The sequence below is a fragment of the Limulus polyphemus genome, unplaced genomic scaffold (assembly GCF_000517525.1).
Source record: "Limulus polyphemus unplaced genomic scaffold, Limulus_polyphemus-2.1.2 Scaffold1349, whole genome shotgun sequence".
NCBI lineage: Eukaryota > Metazoa > Arthropoda > Merostomata > Xiphosura > Limulidae > Limulus > Limulus polyphemus.
In genome coordinates this window covers 272548-293075 of record NW_013666959.1, presented here as the reverse complement: position 1 = coordinate 293075, position 20528 = coordinate 272548, and the positions used below count along the sequence as shown (strand labels likewise).

The following is a 20528-nucleotide window of genomic DNA, read 5'->3' as shown; positions in this document are numbered from 1 at the left end:
ACAATAGGGCTATCTGAGAACAGTGATAGGCTGGATGGAAGATAGCTAGTCAACAGCACTCACCATCATCTCTTGGACTATTCTTGTCTGATCTAAAAGTATGGTTTAACAATTACTCTTATAGCGGATCGTATTTTTGTGGCAATGAATAGCAAACCTCAAATCCTCAGGTACACTCAGGCCTAATGATTATGCCATGCCCGGCCCAAACGTTAGAGAAAGTAGATTTTCATCGCATGCAAAAATCCACAATCTGCGTTTTACTAAGAGATTTAACATAAATATCAAAGCTTAAAAATGAGTTGAACTGTTCTTATTATTTTTACATTAAGGATAATTCCAAATGCATACAAATGAGGTGAATAAATATCCAGCTTATCAACTTTAATTTATATTATTTAATCCGATTTGTAGAACTTTATGTTTACTGACTCTAGGTTTATCATGGCTTCAGAAGAGGCTCTAAGACAAGCTGGAGAATTTGGACGTTTTCAGTACCTCATCGTGGCATTTTTAGGCCTAGTTACAGCACCGTTCATAGCTTTGGTCGTTTTTGGCCACATATTTACCTTATTGGAACCCCCTCACTGGTGTCACGTTCCACAACTAGATGCTTTGAATCTGACAGTTGAACAGAAAAAAACTCTGTCCATCCCTAAAACTGAGCTTGACGGAATTATCCAGTTCAGCAAATGTCAAGCCTATGAAGTCAATTTCACTCATATCTTCCTCGATCACAATGGTTCTGTGCCTAAGCCTGCCCAATGGTGGCCTGTTGCAGACTGTAAGCATGGCTGGGACTATGATTACAGTCTAATATATCCCACTGTTGTTTCTGAGGTGAGAAAAGTAATTTTAAATATTTTAAAGCTCTAACTTCATATGGCGTAACAGAATATGGTGAGATTTTTTTTTTGTTACATCAGACTCCAAAACAAAATCTCATAACATTCTTTTAATTTACAAGTAAGTTTTACTTAGCATAAAGATTACATGTTATAAAATTATCATAAAATATAATAAATATTACTTGACATTATTATTTGAGAAAGTGGTGTTCAAGTAATTACATAATTGAGTTACAGTTCAGCTTTTCTGTGCTATGAAATTAATGTATTTTAATGATGTATGTTTTATGTTGAGGGCGAAGGATTAATATGTTTTAGAAACAAAAGTAAAATGTATAGTAGTTAAAGTAATAGTTTAATATCTGCAACTTGTTTATTTTTTAACATCCATAGATGAATTGGGTATGTGAAGAGAGCTGGAAAATGTTAATGTGTCACACCGTTTTTTGGGCTACAAGTGCTGTTGGCGTTATCGTATGGGGAACCATTAGTGATATGTAAGTATCGTCAAAGTGTCAAAGTATGTTTTTGTCTGAAGAGAAATCGATCTCGAGCTTAGCATGTTGAGCAAAACATTATTGTTATCGAGTCGCATTTAAAAACTTCCAGAATTAGGCAGTTTTTTCTTCTTTTTTATAGGCTAACTTCATGATTTATCAAAGTAATGTTAACAGTGTAACTAATTTAAGTATTTCTATTGTCCACAGCACTTTCCCACAAATTGTATCTGTTTTTATAAGTATATAAATTAATTTATCTACATTGCTGAAAGCCTAGGGGAATATTTAATTTGCAATTTAAGTATGTAATGTAAAAAAAAATAAAAAATTGTCGTAATATTTCTATTGTTGGGTAGGTTCTTATAGTTTATTTGGTAAAAATATTAAAGTGCTTTTTATTAAACCTGCCGCTTGGGGGCACTGCTGTATAGACTGTCTTAGTGTTTGTTTGTTTGTTTTTAAATTTCGCGCAAAGCTACACGAGGGCTATCTGCGCTAGCTGTCCCTATTTTAGCAGTGTAAGACTAGAGGGAAGGCAGCTAGTCATCACCAACCGTCAACTCTTGGGCTACTCTTCTACCAACGAATAGTGGGATTGACCGTTACATTATAACGCCCCCACGGCTGGAAGGGCGAGCATGTTTGGTGTGACGGGGATTCGAACCCGCGACCCTCAGAATGCGCGAAATTCATAACAAACAAACAAAAGTTTAGTCTCAAAACTACGTGTTGTGGTTTTTCTTTCATGTATTGCGTTGTGACGTTTTGTGAAAAATCTGTACGTGATGGAGAAAATGGACATTATTTTCGGATTCAGCTTACAGGAATTACCGTAGAACATGTAAAAATTTCAAGATAATAAAACCATCGCAGGCCTGTGTTATTTCATTCATTTATTAATAAAAAATTATTAAATAAAATTTCAATAAAATATCTTTCTTCTAATTAAATAGTTTTGAAATCCAATAATAAATATGGAGTTAGATTTAATTAAATTATTTAATTAAATTTACATTTTTGTACAAAAAGCAGGGATTACCTTCATTATTAACAAGATTGTTTTAATTAGGTTAGAGGTATCTAAATGGTCAGTATTTTTGAGTAGTGTGATACTAAAAGTAAACCATGCTTTACGGTAAACATAAGAATTGGGCTTAGGATTTGTATTAAAATCAAATTATTTATTTATTTTAGCTCCAAAATTAGTTAACATAATATTATTAATCATAAGGTTAACTGTTGCTTTACAAAAGAAATCAATTAACGTATAAACTTGTTAATGTATTTTCAGGTATGGAAGAATTCCAGTCTTGGTTATTACAAGTGGGATTGCAGGGGGTGCTGGGATTGCTACAATGTTTTTCACAGAATTCATTCCTTTCCTCATCATACGTTCAGTAATGGGATTTGTCTTTCTTTCCTTAAGCATTACATCATTTGTTCTAGGTAAGAGTTAAAAATAACAGTCTCATAAAATTTATCAATTTGTCAACATTTCCTTGAACTACCTATACATATGATTTGACAGATTTTGTGTTTTGTGACTGATAAGTGTGTATCGTTTATGTTCTAGGTAAGAGTTAAAAATAAACAGTCTCATAAAATTTATCAATTTGTCAACATTTCCTTGAACTACCTATACATATGATTTGACAGATTTTGTGTTTTGTGACTGATAAGTGTGTATCGTTTATGATGAATTGTTGATATATGACTTTTATAAAACATTCCTTCAATGAATGACTGAATTCTTTTTTAATGAAAATAGTTAATTCTTTTATTAAAAGCGTTGTTCCTGTTTAAGCTGTTTTTAATGGTCTATAAAATATAGTTTTAATAATTTAAAATTTTCAGGCCTGGATTAGGTATTGCCTTACCAAACATTAATATTTCTTTGTTGAATTTCGCGCAAAGCTACTCGAGGGCTATCTCCGATAGCCGTCCCTAATTTTGAAGTGATAGAATAGAGGGAGGGCATCTAGTCAATACCACCCACAGCTAATATTTGAGCTATTTGGGCTACTCTTTATCAACGAATAGATGGATTGACTGTCACATTATAACTCTCTCAAGGCTTAAAGTGGAAGCATGTTCAGGGACGGGTTCGATCCAACGACCCGCAGATTGCAAGTCGAGTGCCCTAACCACAAGTTCCTACCAGACCAAACATTAAAGAATCTTGTTGTGTTTAAGTGGCAAACCATAAGTTGTTTAGAATAACAAAACATTCAAGAATAAACGTTGCTATATTCTGAGAATTTTCGTTACAGAAAATATAAAAATACTGAATAAAATACGTTCCTGAGTATCTGTTAAAGTTATTGAGAATTTTATTCTACAATAGATATTTTGATATTTTCAACTATATTTGTATGAAATATTAAATTATAAGTAAAATGCTCGAAAACCAATACTTTGAAGATAACCATGAATATCTAGAAAATTTTTAGCACTTTTCAGTCATTTGACAAAGATGCTCCTAGCTCTCTAAGAATATTGGGGCTGTGGGTGCGTTATAAGAGAGACGGTTAAATTCCATTATTTTGGCTGACAACAGTAACCAAAGAGTTGGTAACAGTTGTTGTTGACTAGCTATCTTCTATCTAATATATCAATTCAAAATCATGGACAGTTAACGTAAATAGTTCTTTAAGCGAAATACATTTAAACAAACTGAAAAAACTCCATTTGTATGAAGATATCTTATATTTGTACAGTTATTGAATACGTTGTAACCTCGAAAAGACTGACCGCCTCGAGTGTCTTCCAGTTTATGTATCCTGTTGCAGCTAGCGTAATTCCTTGGGTGGCATACTACCTTAAAAGTTGGCGGAAACTATCTTTGATTGTATCAGTTCCCGCTTTTACTATTCCTGTTTTTTGTTGGTGAGTGACGTGTTATATGGTATTATTCTATACGTAATATTAACGTCTGGATTTTGTTTGAAGTTAAGCACAAAGCTACACAATGGACTATCTGTGCTCTGCATACCACGGGTACCGAAACCTAATTTATAGCGTTGTAAGTTCGCAGACATACTGCTGTGCCACTGGGGGATATTAATGTCTGGAAAAGAAAGAACAGTTAAAGAGACTAGCGTTTAGTAGAATTAAAAATTGGAGTAAGCTTAGAATATTCTATTAGAATGACGAGCAGAGAAAATATTGTGAGAGGTACGAAATAGATTATGTTAAACGAGAATTAAAAACCTGCTTAACACTTCTCGCACAAAATTGTTGCTGTGTTGTCATCTCACTAAACAACAAACTTTCTTTTTTCTGTTTTTAGTATTTTTCAACTTGTTTTGTTTGTTTGAAGTTAAGCACAAAGCTACACAATGGGCTATCTGTGCTCTGCCCACCACGGCTATCGAAACCCAGTTTCTAGCGTTGTAAGTCCGCAGACATACCGCTGTGCCACTAGGGAGCGTTAAACTTTTTTATATTGTTTCTTTCCCTATTTGTTATTATCATTTATTTATAGGTGAGCTCCCAATTAAAGTAAAATAAATAAATTTCCTTTTTTTTACGTGTGTCACATAAGTTGTTATAAAGGTTGAAAATATCAAATACCTTCTTCCATACTTCCCAGTGGCTCGGTGATAAGCCTGGGGGCTTATAGTGCTAAAATATGGTTTCGATACCCGCGGTGGGCAGATCCAGATAACCCATTGTGTAACTCTTTGCTTAATAACAAACAAGCAACTTTGTTTTATAGATAGATCTTAGGTTAAGACACCAACCATATTCACCGTTAGATTTTTTAAGACTGTTATTTTGCTCTTGCTGCGTTCGATTTGTTTTAAGTTGCTGTAAATAATGTTTTTTTTTTGTAAGATTCGTATAAATAATGGGAAAATTTAAAATATTTGTTAGTAAAACCTTGGTGGACAAAGCATCATAGAATAGGATCATATATATGAACTTGTCTATCTGGGTTTCACAAAGAATTACTAAAATCCAAAGATTTTTGTTTTTAATAGTCAAAGGTTGATCTTATGTTTTAAAACTGGTTGAAACAAATATTTTATCACGTGCTAATAGTATGATTAGGGAAATCACGCATGATCAAAAATTAGGTTAATCATAAACAAATAAACCTCATAACATCGCCGCTTTTTTGAAATTGGACCTGTTTTCTCTGCGGAAGTATTTAAGTTAAAATAGAGATAACAGATTAGAAGCTAACAACAGACTTCTTATTTTTTTTTTAGGTTTATGCCAGAATCTTTAAGGTGGTTGGTTAGTAAAGGGAAAGACGAAAAGGCTAAAGTCATTATTGCAAGAATTGCTCATATTAATGGAAAACATCTGCCAGAAAATTACATAGAAACTTTGAAGGTATATTTTTTTTTCTGAAATTTATGAAATACCCTAATCTTAAAAACAGCATACACATTTATTTAATTTTCAAAACATGTATTGATACTTATAATAAGAGAAATAACATATATATATATATGCATGTATTTTGTATTTTTGTTATTTTCCATAATAATGTCGTATAAAAAAAAGGACTTCTACCAACTAGTACCTGATTACAAAACAACGAAAGATAACATTTTAAGCGATATTATAGAAAATAGTATTCATTTTAGATCTAGACCAGCCCTCCAGTGGCTCAGCGGTAAGTCTAAAAGCATATAACGCTAAAATCCAGTTTTCGATGGCCGTGGTAGGCACAGCACAAATAGCCCATTGTGTATCTTTGTGCTTAACAACAAATAACAACATCATTGAAAGCACATTGTGTAGCTTTATGCTTAACAACAAACAACGACATCATTGAAAGCACATTGTGTATCTTTGTGCTTAACAACAAACAACAACATCATTGAAAGCACATTGTGTATCTTTGTGCTTAACAGCAAACAACAACGTCATTGAAAGCACATTGTGTATCTTTGTGCTTAACAACAAACAACAACATCATTGAAAGCACATTGTGTATCTTTGTGCTTAACAACAAACAACAACATCATTAATAGCACATTGTGTAGCTTTGTGCTTAACAACAAAGAACAACATCATTGATAGCACGTTGTGTATCTCTGTACTTAACAACAAACAACAACATCATTGATAGCACGTTGTGTATCTCTGTACTTAACAACAAACAACAACATCATTGATAGCACATTGTGTAGCTTTGTGCTTAACAACAAACAACAACATCATTGATAGCACGTTGTGTATCTCTGTACTTAACAACAACAACATCATTGATAGCACATTGTGTATCTTTGTGCTTAACAACAAACAACATCATTGAATACAAAATTATGTTTCAACTTATTACTTCATAATATTTTTGAACTGCACTTCAAGTACATAATACATTTTATGAGTAATTGTTTTTGCTTGGAGTTAAGCACAAAGCTACACAAAGGGCTATCGGTGCTCTGCCCACCACGAGTATCGAAACCCGGTTTCTAGCGTTGCAAGTCTGCAGACATACTGCTGTGCCACTGGGGGCTTTTATGGGTAAATCTAAATATTGATGAGCGATAAATGTCAGTTTGAATTTTTTTCGGGATATTCATGAATGTTTATACATTTGTTTCTTTTTATTTTCAACAGCTAATTGATATATCTGATGTTAACAAGAAAAAGATTACTATCATGGATCTTTTGAAAACTTCAAATTTACGGAAGAATTTTCTACTAACCCTTGTTGTCTGGTAAGTACAAAAAAAGCCAAATAAATTTTTTATAAGTTTTGCAAAGACTATTGTTAGTTCTTAATAGTTTAACTTGATTTAATATACTTGAACTGCATACAAATAGCTCTTTTATCGGTATCTTTTATTGACAACTAGTTTAGGCTCGGTATAAAAAAAAAATATGTTTTCTTACCTTATTTTATTACGTGAACCAATGACAAAATTACTAGTGACAATGTATAAGCAATTTAGCCTAGAAATGTAGTTATATATAATGTTCTGAGCCATTCAACTATGCACCTTGTGAGTCGTTATGACCGTCAACCAATATAGGCGGGGATTACAAAAGTTGCCATCAAGTAAACAGGGTGTTTAAATATTGTAGGCATTAGTTAAAGTCTATAACTTAGTAAAGTCCCTTTCCAGCTTTTGCTAAAACAAATAAATACACGATATTCGGCTAGTGATAATTAACTTTATACGTATTTCATTATAGTCTTTCCGCAGGTATCAGTAAGAAAAGTGCCCCTTATTCTATAGAAGGATCTGTTATCAATCAGAAGGCATAAACACTTCAAAACATGGGTACAGCCCCTGCTGTGTCTTCCACCAACTTGTGAGCTCTTCACATATACTATGATTGTACTTAACTTTAGAAGAGAGACAACAAATTTAGCAACATTACTGGTCAATCTTCACTTTTGGTCGTCCTGTGCAAGAACTGAGGGAAATGTGTGGGTAATATGAATTTTTATTTTTTTTTATTGAAACTAAAGTATTAAATAGAATATTCATCCTCTGTGTCATTAATTTTATGCCTTTTTCCCCCTAACTTTCCCTACAGGATCATTTGCTCAACTTTGTACGTCGGTGGTCAGATGTACGCTGCCACCGTGATGGACAATCCTTTCATCATGACGTCCATTACTTGTTTCGTTGACGTTCTCGCGACAGGCATATCAGTACCCCTAGCGGACAAGTGGGGACGTCGACCCAGCATGGTAGCAATGTTTGGAATGTCGTCCATTGCATATTTTATGATTTCTTTCGTATCGTCCGGTAAGAAACTATGGCTATCATAATTCTAGATTGTCTTGATAAAAGACACACAACCCCACCACCACACATATAAACACACACACACGTTACATGGTCAATTATACAGAGTTCGGTATGTTACATTAATATGATTTTGAATATGCAAATCAGTAGGTCACGTCACAACCGTAGCCGATACAAAGTCGTGGCGGAACTACAAATATCACAAGTACATTTTGTCATTGTTGGGCATTTCGTAGGTAGTGTGATACTACCAAAAAATGTATCGTTTTTTTGGAAGGGGTATGTAATAGGCCATTTCTAGGCAAAATATTCATATAATCAGATCATAAAGATGTGTTTAAACCAGGGATTTAGTATTTCTGCGACGGGAATATTACTTGTACTTTATGGCGTAAGAAAACAAAGGAATGTGGATCAGTTTGATGCACCAGGACATCCAGAAAGAACTCTGCAACAAATCATACCTCATCCGTGTTAAACAAAGTGCGGCGTCTTGTAGCAGGTGAGAAAACACGAATTAAAAGCTCAGTAACAAAACCATCTATGTGCTCCGGGCAACAATATTCAACATAATCAAGAAGGATCTACGACTGAAAAAGCGACGCAAGTCATATATATATAACTTGCTTCCACGACATATCCATTCAATCGGACTCGCATACCTCAAAGAGTTGAAGAATGAAATTAATATTCATACTGTTCCATTTGAAGGCATACCGATCAAATCACCAGATGCAGCGTCTACAGATCTCTGTACGATCGAATAGTTTAAACAGACACTGGCATCACATCGTCCTCAAACATTAGATGGGTTATGGAAATCCAGTAAGAAGGAGGGGCGTGCTTTGGAAATGACAGCCTTACAACGATGACATTTGAAGGGCTATTGTCAAGATGCACTGTCATCAGATAGAGCATGACCAGACGTAACGACATGGACTGTAACTATGTAGTGAGGCTCCAAAATTGTTTTAATATAACATAGTCAACTTCTGTACAAATATTTATGTGTATGAACATAGAAATATAAAGCTGATTTTTTTTAATAACATGTTCTTGATTTTTACATCTTTCATTCATGGTTTAGTAGTGTATATTTGTTTTCAGTGTCCTGTAATAAACTGGATGGTTATGTCAACCAGAAGTTGAAAGAAATGGTGATTCAGCCTCAAAAAATAGCAAACTAACTTTGTTACATACTCCTGAAAAAAAAATACTACCCGGGTTTAAAACTTAATATAAAGCGTCAGCTATGAGCTATGTTATTTTATTTTATGATTCAAGACATGTAATTCTTTTTTTTTAATATCGCCTGGATAGAAAAACTGAAGCTTTATATTCTTCATTCAAATTCTAACAGGAAATACGCTTGTTATTGCAATTGTCGCATTTATTGGCCGACTTGCTCTCACCACGGGATACAATGCTGCTTATCTTCATGCTGCCGAAGTCTATCCGACAGTTGCCCGAACTCAGGCAATGGCCGCCAGACAAACATTTGGATCGATTGGTGCTTTCCTAGCTCCGCAGATAACTTATTTGGTAAGAATATTATAAACTATACAATGTCATTTGTATATATTCATATCCTCTGGAGTCTCCTCATTAGTTTCTACCCAGAGAATAATCACTGTGAGGCTTGATGAATTTTTTTTGAAGGTGCATATTAGACTATGTCCTTCGTGTTGCATTCTGAATACAAGGTAACCTGTGTCCGTCTTTTAAACATCCTGGTCACAAGGTAGAATGTGTCCTACATCTTGCATATTAATCACAAGGTAGACTGTGTCCTACGTCTTGCATTTTAATCACAAGGTTGAAGGTGTCCCACATCTTGCACATTAATCACAAGGTAGACTGTGTCCTACATATTGGATTTTAATCACAAGTTAGACTGTGTCATACATCTTGCATATTAATCACAAGGTAGACTGTGTCCTACGTCCTGCATTTTAATCACAAGTTAGACTGTGTCATACATCTTGCATATTAATCACAAGTTAGACTGTGTCCTACGTCCTGCATTTTAATCACAAGTTAGACTGTGTCATACATCTTGCATATTAATCACAAGGTAGACTGTGTCCTACATCTTGCATTTTGATCACAAGGTAGACTGTGTCCTACGTCTTGCATTTTAATCACAAGGTAGACGGTATCCTACGTCCTGCATTTTACTCACAAGGCAGACTGTGTCTTACATCTTGCATATTAATCACAACGTAGACTGTGTCCTACGTCTTGTATTTTATCACAAGGTAGACTGTGTCTACGTCTGCATTTTAATCACAACCTAGACTGTGCCCTGCATCTTGCATTTTAATCAGAAGGTAGACTGTATCCTACGTCCTGCATATTAATCACAAGGTAAACTGTGCCCCACATCTTGCATATTAATCATAAGGTAGAATGTGTCTTACGTCCTGCATTTTATTCACATGGTAGACTGTGTCCTACATCTTGCATATTAATCACAAGGTAGCCTGTGTCTTACGTCCTGCATTTTAATCACAAGGTAGACTGTGTCCTACATCTCAAATTTTGATCACAAGGTAGGTTGTGTCCTACATCTTGCATATTAATCACAAGGTAGACTGTGTTCTATGTGTTGCTTCCTGGTCACAAGGTAGGATGAGTCTTACGTTTAACATCCTAGTCACAAGGTAGACCGTGTCCTTGGTCTTGCATTCTATATTTCTTACTTGGTGATTTTATTCTTTTCAGGTGGTCTCACTATAGTGTTAGTTTTCTTTTAAAAACTACTTTTTTTATCAAACTATTTCTTAATACATCTGAATACCTCACCTATTCTGGTATATCATCACACTCATTTGTATTCTCCTCTTTTAAGCTATTCGATCTCTGATCGTATCCGCAGTTATAGTTAGTTATCTAGCGTCTGTATTGTCTGTCTCACTAAGAAACACATTTACAAGAAATTCTCATGCCAAACTGTTTTTTATGGGGATTCGTTGTTGTTATGTAAAGTGAAGGAATTGACTTGAGTGTTAATGTTTTCGGGTACACATTTATGTTCTGTAAAGCAATTTTCAGGAATATTCGTTTATGGTTTTCTTAATAAAAAATTGCATTGAAATATTCTGGTTATTTAAATCAAAAAGCAAACAAAAAGGTTTAAACGCTTTCGAAAAGTAGCATTGTTCATTATTTTCTAAAGTTTCGTTATATTGTTTATTTTCTAAAGTTTCGGTATATTATTTATATTGTTCTGCCTCTCAAAACTTATGTCTCAATTCACAACCTTGTTTGTTTTAGGTCTTCTCCTTACTCGTAAGCTTGACAGCATAATTGAAGTTTAAAGTTTTGTTTCTTTCACGAAATTTTCTTACTCTTAAATTGACAGTTTTGAATACCTCTCCTTTTGTAAATTGTCTGTTAAGTAAAATCTTGTATTCTGTAAATACGTGAATATCTGAAACCTCAGCCAAGGAAACTGGCTTTGAAAAATAAGCGTTCCAGAATTTGGAACATGTTACTCCGCACATTTAAACAAATTTGTTTAACATTTGCACGAACGTTGAATCTCTTTGTTTTTTTCAATTTTCAATAAACAAAATATTGATCAAATGTTTCTCTTTAATCTTTTCTTGATTTTCTTTTTGTATACAGGCTATTTATGGGAAGTACTTGCCTCTAGTGGTATATTCGTCGCTGGCTTCTGCAAATGTATTTTTTACGTTCATGTTACCAGAGACACTCAACAAAGACTTACCCGAAAGTCTCGTCGATGGGGAAAACTTCGGTCGGAACCAGAATTTGTGCTGTAGAAAACTTAAGAAGCGGAATGTTCTGCCATTAAATTTCACTCAAGTTACCATAATTGAAGATGATACAAACAAATGATGGGTTCATAAGGGTGCAAAAATCTGTGATGTTTGTTTTTTTACTATAAACAGAAAATTTTGTACTGATTTCATTTTATAAATTCCTTGAATTATGAAGAAATTTGAGAACGTTCAATATGAAAGATTTTTTTTAGATTGAACTTATTAGATATTGAAAAATCTGATCTTGTTCGGTGCAACGTTGTAGACAGTTGTTACGACTATTTAATCAAATATATAGCGGTATATCACGATTTTACAAAACTATACTTTGCCACACTTAAGTTCTGTTGTTTCTTATAAACACGACTCTTACCTCCCAGTGGTACAGCGGTATGTCTGCGGACATACAACGCTAGAAACCTGGTTTCGATACCCGTGGTAGGCAGAGCACAGATAGCCCATTGTGTAGCTTTGTGCATAACTACAAATAAACACAACGCTTTTCAAACCTAATTTATCAATCAGCAGAAACGTACGTATCTTCCATAAGAACTCGTTATTAAACATTTCCCGCAACATCATTTTTATATCGAAACGTATTTACTTTTTGTATGTTTATAACAATATTTAATTGAAACTAGTATATATATATATATATCCAATAATGTTAAACTAAAGGCATTCGTTGAGTGTATACAAACATTTAGCTTTTCCATCAGCTACACTTATATATCTACTATATAATATATAACACATTCACGACTTGCACTTTATAAAACAGCTGGAAGAACGCCGTTGTTGAAAGTATGTGTATTATATGCATACATACGAAACCCAATACTGTGACTGTCGTGTGATTATACATTTTAATCAGATAGTTTCCTTTCGTTTGTATGTAGACTAGTTATATGGAAGTAATGGCCAAATCGGCTGGTTTTAATAGTTTATAAAGTTTATCTGAAAATATGTGTGTTTTATGACCATACTTAAGGGAAATGTTTCTATTTCTCAGTGATAGTTAATCTATGATTATTTGGTGTATTTAATTTTTAGCCCTTTATAGCTGTTTAATGTTCTTTACAACAAACAATCTTGTATATGTGCTCTTAAAAATACAGTACCTACCAATAATGTCAAATTTTGATGAAATAAAAATAATATAAAGATTTATTAATGAACTTGTTTTTATTCAAAAACTCTAATGATCAAACTTAACACTGTTATGTGTGAAACGGGTAGAATGTCAGCAAAATATACAAAGAAAATATATAAATTGAATTTTGCTGATTGCATAAGTATTCAGACCCCTAAGTCAGTACTTGGTGGAAGCACCTTTGGCAGCAATTATTGCTGTGAATCTTTTTCGATAGATCTCTACCAGCTTTGAACAATGGGGTGGTGCAATTTTTGCCTATTCTTCCTGGCTAGATCTCCAACGAATTTTAACAAGTTCGATGGGGATCGGTGATGAACTGAAATAGTCATGTCTCGCCACAAATTTTCTATTGGATTCAAATCAGGATTTTGACTGGGCCACTCCAAAACATTCACTTTCTTCTTTTTAAACCACTCCAGTGTGGCTTAGGCCTTGTTCCTCATGACATTGTCCTGCTGAAATGTGAATTTTCGACCAAATTTTAGATTATTGGCTAACTCAAGCAGATTTACTTCTAGGATTCGCCATCCATCTTTCCCTCAATCCTAAAAATATTTCCAGTCCCTGTTGATGAGAAGAATCCCCATAACATAAAACTGCCACCACCATGCTTGACTGTTGGGATGGTGTTGACTGGGTGATGCGCTGTGTTGGGCTTGCTCCAGACTTAATGATTTGAATTTAGACCAAAAAAAAGCTCAATTTTTTGTCTCTTCTGACCACAAAACCTTCTGCTACATGTCTGCAGTATCATTTACATGCTTTTAGCAAACTCCATACGAGATTTAACATAATTCTTTTCCAGTAATGGCTTCTTTCTTGCCACTAGCCCATACAGGCCAGCTTTGAGTAGGTACCAGGAAAATTTCGATGTATGAACATTGATTCCCATCTCAGACATGGAACTTTCCAAATTATTCAAAGTCACTGTTGGCTTTACAGTGACATCCCTAACAAGTTTCCTGCTTGATTGGCTGCTTAGTTTGGAAGGGCGGCCTCATCTGGGTAGTGACTTTGTGGTATGAATCACATTCCACTTCTTAATGATGGACTTCACCATACACAAAGGGATAATCAGCGACTTTGGAATTTTTTGTAACCTTCTGCTGATCTGTGCTTTGCTACCACTTTATACCTGAGTTGTTTGGAATGCTCCTTGGTATTCATAGTTGTTGTCGTGAGTTGTGGCTTGAACAGATGCATTTACTCTAAAGTCAAGTTAAAACACTTTGATTACATACAGAAAAAGACCATTACACTAATTTTGTGACTTTTCAAACTAATCTTTTGCACTTGAACTGATTTAGGGTTGCCGTAGCAAATATTTGTTTGTTTGTGGTTAAGCACACAAAGCTAAACAATGGGCTATCTGTGCTTTACCCCCCACGAGTGTCGAAACCCAGTTTCTAGCGTTGTAAGTCTGCAGGCATGCCACTATGCCACTGGGGGGGGGGGCGTAGCAAAGAGGTTTACTACTTATGCATTTGAGAATATTCTAATTTTCTTTGAAAATCTAACTTACATAATATCAGCGGTTTTCCAGCTTTCTCAGTTTGGAGTAGATTGTGTAGATTCTAAATATAAAGTCCCGTTTGAAAGTTTCATGATTGCAAGCTCAGATGGCAACAAAATGTGGAAACTTTGCAGAAGGAGGATGAATACTTTCGCAAGGCACTGTATATAAACTTTTGTATAAATGATATACAACCTTGTGTTGTTCAGTGTTTGACATGAGCAAATAATAAATTCTTATTTTGTTTGACGACTCGAATTAATGAAGATACTTAGCACGGACAATGATGATTTTGTAGTATTACAATAACAAACATACATATAAATGTACCAAGAAATATGAGCTTGCGTGAACAAGCAATAATGCGATGTATGAAGGTGTATGAACTTCCTTAGGGTATTATGCTATCCAGAGTCACGACAGTGAAATCAGCCCGAAACAAATGGTCAATATTGTAACGATATATACTGGACTAAATCTGAGGTATTGCCACAGAAGGTTTAAATACTATAGTATGACTATTCTAATGCGTCTGACCAAATCTAAATACTCTAACATCACATTCAAAAGAGCAATGTAATATCTATTATACATTAAGGAAAATAAGTAGCAAACATTTCAGCACTCTAGAATATCTTGAAGTTATCACTATTCTACTAAGATTCTGGTTTTTTCATTCAACGCCCTGTATTATAAGTACGGTAGTATTTATAATAGGAATGGAGTAGAAACACAATACATACAATACAAACTATTTACTCATATACACCTTTAACAACAAAATAATAAATATTCAAAAGTATTTGAAAGACACCCTTAGGATGTTGGGCACGCCCGCTTGTGACTTTCTAAAGAGGAAGCTTTATTACACCATGCCTATTCCTACCTTGTTTCCTCACTTTTTTGGTTCACCCATTCCTACACTTTCAATTTTTTGTAAAATATTTTATCCACTCATAGTAGTAAAGATTACTAATAATATTGTTGAAAAAAATGACAGCACTATCTGTTCAATAATACCTCTAATTTTCTTTCATATACTTCTTAGATTTAAATTAAAATAATCATGATAAACTGGTAGAATAATTCCATAATTTGATAAAAACGACTTTTTGCGAAAAAATATTATAATTAAAATCAAGCTTTGTATTTTGAAAATTGTAACTTAAAATAAAGACAGTGACATCTGACCAAAACAATGTCCATGAAAAAACAGACAGATAAAGGTGTGATATCTGCAACAACAAAAAAGCGAAAAAGAGCCAAGTTATATAAATGTGTAACAATAAGGATGCAATATTCAAATGGTTAAGTTAAAGAGACACAAGTGGAGAAAACTTGGACCCTACGTTTTGTTCATGGTGCTACAGTTTTCTGTTACTTTTATGTCGTATCAAATACTGAAGACACCTGTATTGAGGTTTAATTCACTTTTGTTGAAACGTTGATTTAATTTGTTTCTCTTTCTTTGTTTTAGATTTTTATTTTGTTTTGCCTTCCAAAAACACCCAACATTTTAATGTCATCAGAAAATCTAAATAATCTATTGACCATTCTTTCATTTATGTCATTGATATAAATCAAAAAGAACGAAGGTTTTAACACTGAGCTTTGAGATTCCCCATTCAGGACATTAATCCAGCTGGAATAAACTAATTCATAACAACCTTCTGCTTCCTTCCATCTAACCAATTAGCTATCCAAGGAGCCAAGATATCCTTCATACCTACAGAGATAACATTTTTAACAAGCATTTAATTTAACATATTGTCAAATGCTTTTTCAAAATCCAGATACACAAAATCCACAAACATACCCTCACCTGTATAAACAGTAGCCTCTTCTAACAATATCAGAAGATTAGTAAGTCAAGGCTTTGTAACTCATCTTTTATCAGACCTTATCATTAAGACAAGATTTCCCTTCATGAAACTATGCTAAGTATCCAACAAACCTTTAAACTTTGTTAAATGACTTTGTAACACATCTTTTATCAGTCTTTTTTCCCAGCACTTATGTCAGACTAATAGGCCTATAATTACTAATACAATTTGTGTCACCTCCCACAAAAAGATCATGTAACGAATTTCTTGTTTTATATATATATATATATTTTAATGTTAACGTTTGTTTGAAATGAGTTTATATTTAAAACATGCATAGATTATAGTGTTAAATATCTACTGCGCAACTCCCGCCTATTCTCCAAAGTTGTAGAAGATTCTCGAGAGTTAGAATCAAAAGTATATGTGTGTACGTAAATGTTTTAAGTTGCATTGTTACGTAATCTGAATTTTCTAGAAAATCTTCCCACACCCATAAATATAACCAATGCGACGCGCCAAAGAGTGTCTATTAGTAGCTCACTATAATCAGTGTGCTATATACTTCAAAAGCTGTAACTGTGATTTTTATAACGCTTATCAATCGGAAAACTTCAGATATTTGACCTTTATGAAGTTCGAACATTACAAATTAGTTAACTTCAGTGGATTCTCATCGGACATTCGTATTTTTACGAAAACATTACCTGACTTCAACGGTGGAAAACCTAGCGTGTATGGCCAAGGACAAAGCTAGCTCGCTTACCGACGAATCGTACTTACATCAACTCGTAATTAACTCGCTCATCGTAAACCCTCGATAAGATATCAAGGGAGTTCCAAACTAGAAAAAAAGATTTTATATTCTTTGTAAGTTTGTGAACCTTTTGTTTATAAATCTTTGTTTGTAATAACTATTTGTAATAATTGTTAATGTAAATTGTATTGTTGTGTGTATATTAAAACGTATTTGTAATAAAAACGAAGACGGCGTGTATCAATCTTTTTGGCAAATATCGTAAATTGACTAATATATTGGCATATATTTAAATACTAAATCCAAAGTACAATTTAACTACTAAACTTAAATTATCGGTTAACTCGGCTTCGGACTATTTGAAATTCTAATACCTAACAATGAGTAACAATTTCCAATCTTTTGGCATCTGCCCACTATTCAAGGACTTAGAAAAAAATAGTAGCAAGTGGCTGGTATATCCGAACATTAACCACTTTAAAACATTTTATAAATATTATCTGGTCCTGAAATTTTATCAGTATTTAAAATTAATTTTTTTTCTTAACAAGCCAAAAATTAATGTAGTAATCATTTCCAACCGTGTTTCTATTTAGCAACTGTTCAGAATGAAAAATATTTCTTAAATCTTCATTATTAAAAATTGAAGAAAAACTAGAATTTAATAACCCATTCATCCCATAATCACCAGATATTAGCCAATTTGTATCATCCCTCAAAAGCCTTCCTCCCATCTTAACATTCTGTTTCTCCTTAACGTGTTTGAAGGAATCCCTACTATTAGATTATATATTTTCAGCCTATTTTGTTTCATATACTTTTCTGATTTTCTGTTTGGCAAACTCTCTTGATCTTCTATAATTCTCCAAATCTTCCATCATTGTTGTAAATATAAACTTCTTGTGTTTGTAATGCTTTAACCAAGTTTTAGTTTTTACATTATATCAACGTCCTCTGTTCCAGCCAGTACTTTAAGGTCACCCATTTTATTTCTATACTTCTAACATTACAATAATAACAGTTTAGCCTATCATTAAAGCTAAATTTGTACTTTGTTCCCACTTTATACCCCTTTATAGCTTTATAACTCTTGCAAACAAACTCGCCTCTACGCTATCTAAATGTAAACCATCATTTCCAAAAAGCTCCCTTTTCCCACAGAACTGATCCCATAAATTCAACCAACCATCCTGTTCTTCCTTACATGATTAGACCCTACTGTGCACTACAAAGACTGTATCACTACTAGCACCCTTTACAAAATCACTCACTCTGTTGGTTATATCCTCCACCCCTGCTTTTGGACAGCGTAATGTAATTCTTTTCTCCATGTTTACCCCACAGCCTATCCTATCGACGTACCACGCTAAAGAATCACCTAAAAAATATGTTCTTCATTTCCATCCCTATCTGTATAATTTGTCTCTTTTGTTATCCTTCTCTCCTCAAGCTTATCACCTGCACAAACTAGAGGCTGAAATCTATTACCTAACAGAACCTGCTCGTTATAATTAAATCCCTTACTAATATACCTATTAGTACTATTTTTAACTACTTGAAATCACGATTAGCCACTGTATCCTTCGCATGCAAAAGCTTAATTTCCTCTTTAACTCCTGCTACCATTTTCCGCAATTTAAAAATTCATTATCAATAAGCCCCTTCCTTATTTAGAACAGCCCCCAATTTCTTCTCCAACCTAAAAACTCTACTTACAACTTGTATAATATATTGCTGCAAAAACGTACTCCGCACTTTGGGGCCATGGATTCCCCATAAGAATGGAAATCAACACCTACTATTGAATCAGGCAAAAACAGCCCAAGAGTTGGTGGCGGATGCTGTTTAGTAGCTGCCTTCCCCCTAATCTGTTACTAATATTAGTTCGAAATCAGAGATGAATATGCACAGATACGCCTAACGCAGCTTTGAAGGAGATTCTGACACAAACTTAAATACAGGATAAGCTTCATTTTCTAGTATAATCACAAGTTATTAGTTTGGGTGGGTCAAAAAAACATTTAAAATGTGCTTTCTCATCTGCAGTCATTCTTTAAAGAGAACGTTTCTAAAAAACGTATTTTTTAATATAAATGCCATTTTTGACGACTAAATTAGAAGGAATCCTCAATAGCTGCAAAATTGAAATTTTTTTAGGCATGATTAGAGTAAATTAATCTATGAGACCTTTCTTTCTTCTATTTATTAGTTATATTTTTGTGCGCCAGCAACACCGAGCGTCGGGTGCGCGTATACCCAATTCGATTTTATTACTCATCAGGATCTCCACCAATCTACCTTCAAATTTAAATTCTTTTAGGTAGGATTAGAGGAAATTAATATATAAAACCTTGGGTGTGGTCAAATACATCAAGCGAAAAGGTTTGACCTCCTGGATCAAAAACCGTTATTAGATCTCAAATCCATCAAAAGATAACGAAGCTATGAGCTAAAAGTTTGTGCTTGAAAAAAAAAACAAGAAAAAAATACTCAGAGCTGTTCTATGATCAGCTCAGCCGCAGCTAAAAATTCCTAATACAAACATAACATTAGTAGTAGTATCAAAATTAGAATAACTGCTAATTAAAAGACTCTACTGAAGCTTGTTCAATTAAGATATCTTGGTTTCCCTCGGCATACGTTCAAGTATTTCACAAATCGAGGTATTATTCTAAATTAATATAATCCAGTCTCTTCTATACGAACTCCTCTCTAATCCTTAATAGTTTATATAATACAGTTGCTGGAGGTATGTTAAACTAATTGCCTGCAAACTTATATTTGGCTATCACTTTGAAACTGGGTAAAGGGACTCTGGTTATCTTTAACTAATCGAGAATATACGTCAAAACATCATTAGCCTATAGCATCTCCATAATAAAATTCACTTTAATCACAACATACTACTAATTTCTCTATCTTCTTTGTCACTGCATTTCGAATCATTAGGTTTCCCTGCTGAGCATGCTGAATATGTTGTTTACCACATATTAAGTGAGTGTTCAAGTGCGCTTTACAGACAATACTCATATACATGAATAGAAATCCATGTGGTATGTTACATAGAATAAGTTTATTTCTTTATGATAGCAGGAATGAGTTATTGGAAAACGCACTTTAGCACATTTATCAATATTTACTTCTCACCAGAGTAAAGCCACGTGGAATTTTTATATTGTTACGACAGCGGTAGTCACGTGACCCTGGTAACATGTCATGATATTCTCGAAGGATCGGGGAACATCACGAATAATCCAGTATGTGCTAGGCTCCCTCTATTCCTGTATATAATGCGCCAGTTAACGTGAGACTAATCAATCGGAATTGAATTGCAGACAGAGATAGAGACGGACAATTGAGTCAAGCGCGTGAATCGTTCGTTGTGAATTACAGCGTTTGTTTAAGTTATAGCATGATT

The 20528-nt window shown here is 33.9% G+C and overlaps 1 protein-coding gene across 2 annotated transcripts; it reads left to right on the top strand.

Moving 5' to 3' along the window:
* The first annotated feature begins 441 nt into the window (after window positions 1-441).
* LOC106463210 (solute carrier family 22 member 5-like) lies at window positions 442-13046 on the top strand. 2 transcript variants are annotated; one of them, XM_013923206.2, is made up of 9 exons: window positions 442-840; window positions 1242-1345; window positions 2640-2794; window positions 4066-4234; window positions 5563-5689; window positions 6929-7029; window positions 7856-8070; window positions 9434-9615; window positions 11704-13044. In XM_013923206.2, exons 1-9 carry the CDS (start codon window positions 445-447, stop codon window positions 11935-11937), a joined length of 1683 nt encoding a protein of 560 aa, XP_013778660.1. In that variant the 5' UTR covers window positions 442-444; the 3' UTR covers window positions 11938-13044. The 2 variants fall into 2 exon arrangements, with proteins under 2 accessions (XP_013778660.1, XP_022246369.1); XM_022390661.1 differs by lacking the exon at window positions 9434-9615 and having other exon boundaries at window positions 11704-13046.
* The last annotated feature ends 7482 nt before the right edge of the window (window positions 13047-20528 follow it).